An 8714-nucleotide genomic window follows, 5' to 3' on the forward strand; every position below is an offset into this window, starting at 1 on the left:
TTGAGACAACCACATTCTGTCAACCAGGCAGCTCACTGCAACCTCTGCTTCCTGGGTTCAAGTGACTCTCGTGCCTCAGCCACCTAAGTAGTTGGGATTATAGGCAAACACAACCACACCTAGCCAATTTTTGTGTTTTTAGTAGAGACGTGGTTTTGCCAACGTTGGCCAGTTTGGTCTCTAACTCCTGACCTCAAGAGATCTACCCACTATGGCCTCCCAAAGTGCTGGGATTACAGGCGTGAGCTACTGTGCCTGGCTGTAAGTCTCTTTTTAGATCATAAACTCTTCTTATTGTACCTAGCTGTTAGTGAAAACAAATTATAAGATTCAGTGCCAAGAGTTTGGGTTTTGTTTTTTGTTTTTTAGACGGTGACTTGGTCTGGCATGCAGTTGTGTGATCTCGGCTCACTGCTGCCTCGACCTCCTGGGATCAAGTGATCCCCCTGCCTCAGCCTTCCAAGTAGCTGGGACTGTATGCGTGCACCACCATGCCTAGCTAATTTTTTGTACTTTTCATAGAGATGGGGTTTCTCCATGTTGCCCAGGCTAGTCTTGAACTCCTGAGCTCAAGTGATCTGCCCGCCTTGGCCGCCTAGTGTTAGGATTACAGTCATGAGCCACAAGAGTTTGGTCTTATTTTTCAAGAAGATCCGCTTGGTTTTGGAAATGCCTTGAATTTATTTTCTTTCTGGAAAGCCTAATCTTTGTATTATTTACTTCTGTTTGCAGCATGTATTTACCATGTTGATCATTATACATTTATATAAACCTATGACAAAACCTGCCACATCTTAAGTGCTTAATACATACTTGTTGAGTATATATGTGTTTTGGGATTATGAAGTATTTACAATCATAGTTTATCTTACCCTTTCTAATACAATATGAGAAAATACAAAAACATTGTTTAAAATCATAAAGTAACATAACTTTACAGAAAGTTTTAAAAAATTGATACAAAAATCACATGCAAACATACCACTTCAATATAACTAATATTATTTTAACATATTTTCTTTAATAGTTTTTCTATTTAAATGTTATTTAGCTGTAATTATAATGTAGATGTAATATTTTTGGCATCATAAAAGGCAATTTTCTCTGTTTTCCCAACATTTTAAAAGCAACATTTTCAAACAAAAGTTGAAAGACTATTACACTGGGCATCTGTATAACAGCCACTTACATTCTACAGTTGTAAACATTTTACCATATTTGCTTTATCACATATACATTTGTTAATCAACCCATCTTATTTTTTGGGTGCATTTTAAAGTAAGTTGCTGAGAACAGTACATTTCCCCCCCTAAATGTTTTAGTGCGCATATCATTAACTAGAATCCAGTATTTTATTAAAGTTCTTTTTTGAGGTAAGATTTACATATGTACAATTTTTTGTACATACAATTTAGTATCTTTCCTTCTTTCCTTTTTCATCAGACATGTAATAAATATATTCTGGTGTTAAAAACATAGTTTTCATGACCACTATTTTATTTTTAGTTTTGTTTTTTTGAGGTGGAGTCTTGCTCTGTCACCCAGGTTGGAGTGAAGTGGTATGAGCTCGGCTCACTTCAGCCTCTGTCTCTCTGGTTAAAGTAATTCTCCTGCTTCAGCCTCCCGAGTAGCTGGGATTACAGGCTTGTACCACCACACCCTGCTTTTTTTTTTTTTTTTTTTTAGTAGAGACGGGGTTTCACCATGTTGGCCAGGCTGGTCTCAAACTCCTGACCTCAAATGATCCACCTGCCTCGGCCTCCCAAAGTGCTGGGATTACAGGCACGAGCCACCATGTCCGGTCATGAGCACTATTTTAAATGGATGAATACTGTTTCATCAAGGAAGTTTATTTGGCTCATGGTTCTGCAGATCGTATAAGAAGCATGGCACCTGCTTCCAGTAAGGGACTCAGAAGTTTCCAATCATGGTGGGAAGAGAAAGGGAGCAGGTATCACATGATGAGAGAGGACGAAAGAGAGAGGAGGAGGTACCAGGCTCTTTTTTTTAAGAATCAGATCTTGTAGTAACTAACAGACTGAGAGTTCACTCTTTACTGTGAGGACAGCACCAAGACAATGAGGGATCCACCTCTGTGACCCAAGCATCTCCCATCAGTCCTGCCTCCAACATTGGGGATCAAATTTTGATATGAGATTCCCAGGGGAAAAATATCCAAACTCTATTACATGCTGAATAAATCATCTGTTTAAACTGAAGTTCATCAGAAAAATGTGGAACTGTAGGTGAGAAAAGTGGTGTGGAAGAAAAGACTTTAAACTGACATACAATTTTGTACCATTGCTGTGCATAAATTAGGTTATTTTGGTGTATCCAGTTATTTTTGGTCTTAGTCATATACTGCTATTGATGTATTTATTATAAGATAATGGCATATGGCTTCTATCATACTCACCATAGCATACTGGGAGATTTAGGCCAGGGCTATGCCATATTGATCTCAGGCAATAGTACTACTGTATCTAGGACCAATTATTGCCTTCAGAGATCTCTTGCCAGAAACCAACCTATCCCCAATTGCATGTTTTGTATCTTCATTTTTTCTTGAGACACTATGAGCTTAATTTAGTTTTGTATCCTGTTGACTAGTTTCTACCTAATAGAAAGATAAGGCCCCAAAGAAACAAACTTCCTCCTAGTCCCCAGAACAAAACATAACAAAATAACAAATCAGTACGGTAAGTGCTACATCAGTTGTATAAGAAATGATGTATGATATCAAGGAATCTAGTTAGGAAATGAGACTAAGAACTAAAACATGGCTGGGTGCAGTAGCTCACGCCTGTAATCCCAGCACTTTGGGAGGCCGAAGTAGGTGGATCACCTGAAGTCAGGAGTTCGAGACCAGCCTGGCCAACATGGTGAAACCCTGTCTCTACTAAAAATGCAAAAAATTAGCTGGGCGTGGTGGCAGGTGCCTGTAATCCCAGCTGCTTGGGAGGCTGAGACAGGAGAATTGCTTGAACCTAGGAGGCAGAGGTTGCAGTGAGCCGAGATCAAGTAATTTCACTCTAGCCTGGGCAACAGAACAAAACTCTATCTCAAAAAACAAAAAAACCCCAAAAACTAAAAACTAAAACAATTAAAGAATAAATGATACAAAGTAATATAATTAATTGCCAAATTGTATACAACTTAATGAATATACGAGTTCAAAGAAGAAAAATCAATGTAGACTGCAATGGTTGCTGAAAGCTTCATTTGTGTTGTTGGTAAGACTGAAATGGATTTGAGTTACATAAAAACAAAGGGAGGAGGTATATCAGTGAAGCCAGCAGTATGAATAAAGACACATTGACAGGAATGAATAAATTTTGTTCAGGAAATAGTGAGATAATTAACAGTGGGTACGTTTTTGGGGGCAGAGGTAGAATGGGACTAGATTATGAATGGCCTCGAAATGACCCACAATAGTTACATAAGCATACAGCATTCAAGAATGAAAATACCGTTGGAGGTGGGCAGTATTTTAACTAGCTAAGGAAATGTTTCTCTTTGACCAGATTGAAGAAATAGCAGTAAACCTATGGAACTGGGCACTTACCAAGAGAGGAGGTTTTCATATAAACGAAGAGCAGAAAACTAAAAGTACGTATGCATATTGTGACTCGTATTATGAGGAGTGTTTTTACTATATATTGGGTAGTGTTCCTGCAGTTTAAATAATGTTTTGACCAGTTCTTAGATAGAGATTTGTTAAAAGACAAACAACCCACGCTGGTTTCCCAAACAAATGGCCCCCCTCAGTTTTATGATTTTTTAGAGGTTAGCTCCTTATTAACAAAAGTTTAAAGGTATCACCACAAGAAATAGTCCGGAGGTGAGCAACAAAGATGATTAAAAGGTGGGACAGTGAGAACTTAAAGAGATGTTAAAGGACATGGATTATTTCTCATGGAGATGATAAAAATCTTCATGGTTCTGAAGGACCATCAAATAGTAGTTTCCCCTCTATTAATAATAGAGTGATAAGTGTTGCCATGTGACAGATTTAGATTTTAAAAGAATAGTTTCCTCAGGAGGTGGATTGATAAACATTGGAATGAGTTACTGAGAAAAACTACAGAAATTCTTTCTACCTGTGAGAGAAAACAGCAACAAAAACCAAAAATCTCAAAGTAAACTCATCTTCTTGGATGCTTTGAATGTGGTCCACTGTCTGTCACTGTTCTAGTGCTTTAGCTAAATGGGCAAAGTCTAGTGTGCTGACAGTTACTGATTTTCAACAGGCATAGTGACAGCAAATGCATTTATGGGAAGTATTTGCCCATAAAGGATACATTGAAGTAACAAACCAAAGGGTGAACCTCTGGACTGCTTGACATTGTAAAGACAAATGACTTTTGTCTGTATGCAACAAATAGAATTTACTATTATTTATCTATGTGGATATAAACAAAACTGTACACAACTTCCATGTAGACATAGGGTAATTGTGCTTAGTATAATCAATAATAAACTTATGAGTCCACTCTATTAGCATGTTTAGAGAACAGTTCTAGCTCTTTAACTCTTAGATAAATTGATATCATTGCTCCCAGGAGATCCTGTAGTTATGGGGAGGTAAGAGCTAGGAATTGATCAGTGGAAGAAACCTTAGTACATAGGTGAACCGTGTGATATTAAAGTGCATTAATTCTTAACTCCTACCCTTCTGCATATGAAGAAATATTGCTTTAGCTGTTTAGTGCTTATCAAATACGGATATGGTGGATGAAGTGGCTATCGCAGCCTCTTCCCATGTACTGTGTCATTTCTTTCTTTTTTTAGGGAAGGCAAGGGATAAGGGCAGAATCACACAGTGTTGATGGGGTTAGGGCCAGGGAGATGAGAGAGCTAGGGAAGAGAAAAGAGAATGTTAAAAACAAAAAGGGGGGTGTGTAAGAGGGAAAAATACTAAACAGCAGTAAGGAAAGTGAGGAAAGTGGAGAAAAAAGGGGGAAGCAAGGAGAGGAGAAAGGCAAGAGGGGAGAGATGAAGAGGGAGAGGCAAGAGATAAGAAAAGGGAAGGATGAGAGGGGACAAGAGACAGTAAAGAAGAGAATCCCATGTACTGTCTCATTTCACATAGCAATTCTTAATCAGATATTTGGGTGCTTGTTACGTGTATCATACTTTTTTTTTGATATAGTGGAGAATAGGTTATTAGTGCAAGAGGCCTCCAACTTAAAATAATTTTATTCGAAAAATATGTTTATTGGAGGATATTTTGTTTCCTTAAAAACAAATTTAGTGTGCCTGGATTATGCTATGTGATGAAATAAGTCATGAAGATGTATAAGCTACAATTCTTTATTATTTGAAAGAATTATGGAACAATGAACAAGAAAGTCAGAAGTAGATGAATGACTTTTAAGTTTTAGTTTTAGACTTGTTGCATTTGAGATGACAGTAAGGTTGGAGATGGGAGAGTAGAGCTTAAAAGAAAGGTAAGGATTGAGCCTGTAGATTTGGCTATTATATATACAGTGGTGGTAGTTGAAGCCAGAAGAGTAGTTGAGGTCTTTGAGGGAAAAAATAGAAATAAAGAAAAAATAAAGAGCAGTGGTTCTTAAATATTGGTATAAATCAGAATCAGGCTAGTCGTGGTGGCTCACGCCTGTAATCCCAGCACTTTGGGAGGCCTGGGTAAGTGGATCATCTGAGGTCAGAAGTTCAAGACCAGCCTGGCCAACAGGGTGAAACCCAGTTTCTACTAAAAATACAAAAGTTAGCCGGGCATAGTGGTGCATGCCTGTAATACCAGCTACGCGGGAGGCTGAAGCAGGAGAATTGCTTGAACTCTGGAGGTTCAAGGTTGCAGTGAGCCGAAATCGCACCATTGCACACAAAACTCCATCCCCCACCCTCCCAAAAAATCAGAATCACCTGTGAAGCCTGTTAAAAATACAGATGCCCAGGCCCTACCATTGTTGGTTTTGATTCATTTAGGTTCAGGATAAAATCTGGGCATGTCTATAATTTGAAAAAATGTCTCAGGAATTCTCATGCACACCAAAATTTAAGAACCAGTGGTATTGAGAGAACAAAGTAGTGAGATTTTAACTCTGAATCTACCAGGTTGAAAGTTAAATAAAAAGAATAAGGAGAGGTGAACCAAAAGGAACAGTCAAAAAATTCGACAGGAGATTTGTTAGTCATTTATTGCATGGATTCTCCTTATATGCTTCTTGTACCATGTTATGGTACGTAGCAAGTGAAAGGGAAAAGATAAGATACCAGAACAAAGATACCAGTCATACATTATGCTTGAGGATTTGGGAAAGAATAGTTTAAAGCTAGATAAACAATAAATTTAAAAATTTATAAATGTTAGAGGGTACAACACTGTGTTTATCTAAAATGAATTCAAATTCAGGCAGGTAGAGCAGAGTAAAGTGAATGTTCAAAGGTGTCAGTCACCAAGTACCTAACTAAGATGGAGAGGTCAAGAACAGGCTGGTGAGAAGACAAGACGGAGGAACAACAACCAATAAAACATCTTTATATGGAAGTGTCATTCTGTTTCAGCCTCAGCCGCCGTTGGCTTTAAGACTTATTGGTGATAATTATAAACATCTGGATTACGAATGTGAGAATTTGAGCAGACAGAGATCTTAGACTAAGATATTTCCCACACAAGGACCAGGATATTTCAGGCTGAAGGAATATATATATATATATATATATATATATATATATATATTTTTCGAGACAGGATCTGGCTCTGTAACCAGGTTGGAGTGCAGTGGTGCAATATTGACTCACTGCAACCCCTGCCTCCTGGGCTCAGGTAAACCTCCTACCTCAGCTTCCCAAGTATCTGGGACTGCGGGCATTCACCACCACACCCCACTAATTTTTGTATTGTTTGTAGATATGGGTTTTGCCATGTTGCTCAGGCTGGTCTGAATCTCCAAGGGAGTGATGTTTTTCAAAAAGGTTATGACCATTACGAAATGTTGCTATAAATTTAAGGAAGGTGATCTTTAGGCGTGCAGTTTTAGTAAAGTGGTAAGGAGGCAAAATAGACTGAGGGCAATTAAGGAGATGAGTGAGTAGCAAGACAATAGAGGTAGTAGACAGACTTTTCAATTCAAGAAGTTTGTTAATGAAAGGAAGAGGAGAAATGGGATGCAAGCTTGAAGCATAGTGGGGTTAGTTGATTTTTTTTTCAAGGTGAGGAGATGGGGACATTTGAAGGTAGAGAAGAAGGAATAAACTGGGAGGGAACTACTCAAGATACTTTTAGAAAAGGGCGATAATTGGGCGTGGTGGCTCATGCCTGTAATCCCAGCACTTTGGGAGGCCGAGGCTGTTGGATCATGAGGTCAGGAGTTTGAGACCAGCCTGGCCAAGATGGTGAAACCCCGTCGCTACTAAAAATTCAAAAAAATTAGCCAGAGACGGTGGCATACACCTGTAATTCCTGCTACTCAGGAGGTTGAGGCAGAAGAATTGCTTGAACCTCGGAGGCAGAGGTTGCAGTGAGCTAAGATCGTGCTGCTGCACTCTAGCCTAGGTAACAGAGTGAGACTGTCTCAAAAGAAAAAAAAAAAGAAAGAAAGGGGAAATAATTGAGAGATCAGAGTCTGAAATTACTGAAGGATTAGCAAACTTTGGAACTTTGAAATAAAGAAGGGAAACATTTTATTTTTATTTATTTTATTTTATTTTACTTTAAGTTCTGGGATACATGTGCAGAACGCGCAGGTTTGTTACATAGGTGTACGTGTGCCATGGTGGTTTGCTGCACCTATCAACCCGTCATCTAGGTTTTAAGCCCCAAATGCATTAGGTATTCGTTCTAATGCTCTCCCTCCTCTGATTCCCCATCCCCTGACAGGCCCCAGTGTGTGATGTTCCCCTCCCTGTGTCCATGTGTTCTTACTGTTCAACTCCCACTTATAAGTGAGAACATTTGGTGTTTGGTTTTCTGTTCCTGCATTAGTTTGCTGAAGATAATGGTTTCCAGTTTCATTCATGTCTCTACAAAAGATATGAACTCATTCTTTTTTATGACTGCAGAGTATTCCATAGTGTATATGTGCCACATTTTCTTTATCCAGCCTATCATTGATGGGCATTTGGGTTGGTTCCAAGTCTTTGCTATTGTAAATAGTGCTGCAATAAACATACGTGTGCCTGTGTCTTTATAGTACAATGATTTATAATCCTTTGGGTATATACTCAGTAATGGAATTGCTGGGTCGAATGGTATTTCTGGTTCTAGATCCTTGAGGAATCCCCACACTGTCTTCCACAATAGTTGAACTAATGTACACTCCCACCAACAGTGTAAAAGCATTCCTCTTTCTCTGCATCCTTGCCCTCTGTTGTTTCCTGATTTTTTAATGATCACCATTCTAACTGGTGTGAGATGGTATCTCATTGTGGTTTTATTTTGCATATCTATAATGACCAGTGATGATAAGCTTTTTTTTCATGTTCGTTGGCCTCATATATGTCTTCTTTTGTAAAGTGTCTGTTCGTATCCTTCACCCACTTTTGAATGGGCTTGTTTGTTTTTTTCTTGTAATTCTGTTTTAGTTCTTTGTAAATTCTGGATATCAGCCCTTTGTCAGATGGGTAGACTGCAAAAATTTGTTCCCATTCTGTTGGTTGCCGATTCACTCTAATGACTGTTTCTTTTGCCATGCAGAAGCTGTGGAGTTTGATCAGGTCCCATTTGTCTATTTTGGCTTTTGTTGCCA

The 8714-nt window shown here is 38.7% G+C and overlaps 1 protein-coding gene across 1 annotated transcript in view; it reads left to right on the forward strand.

Moving 5' to 3' along the window:
* The window catches only part of LOC108294777 (testis-expressed protein 11), a gene marked incomplete at its 3' end in the record, with an annotated part of 231744 nt that overhangs the window by 33737 nt on the left and 189293 nt on the right, over nt 1–8714 (forward strand). Inside the window, exon 4 of the mRNA XM_017516729.2 lies at nt 3525–3609. Within this exon, the coding sequence (XP_017372218.2) occupies nt 3525–3609 (85 nt within the window). The remainder of the gene's footprint in view (nt 1–3524; nt 3610–8714) is intronic.

Source organism: Cebus imitator, unplaced genomic scaffold, assembly GCF_001604975.1.
Source record: "Cebus imitator isolate Cc_AM_T3 unplaced genomic scaffold, Cebus_imitator-1.0 Scaffold602, whole genome shotgun sequence".
Taxonomy (NCBI): Eukaryota; Metazoa; Chordata; class Mammalia; order Primates; family Cebidae; genus Cebus; species Cebus imitator.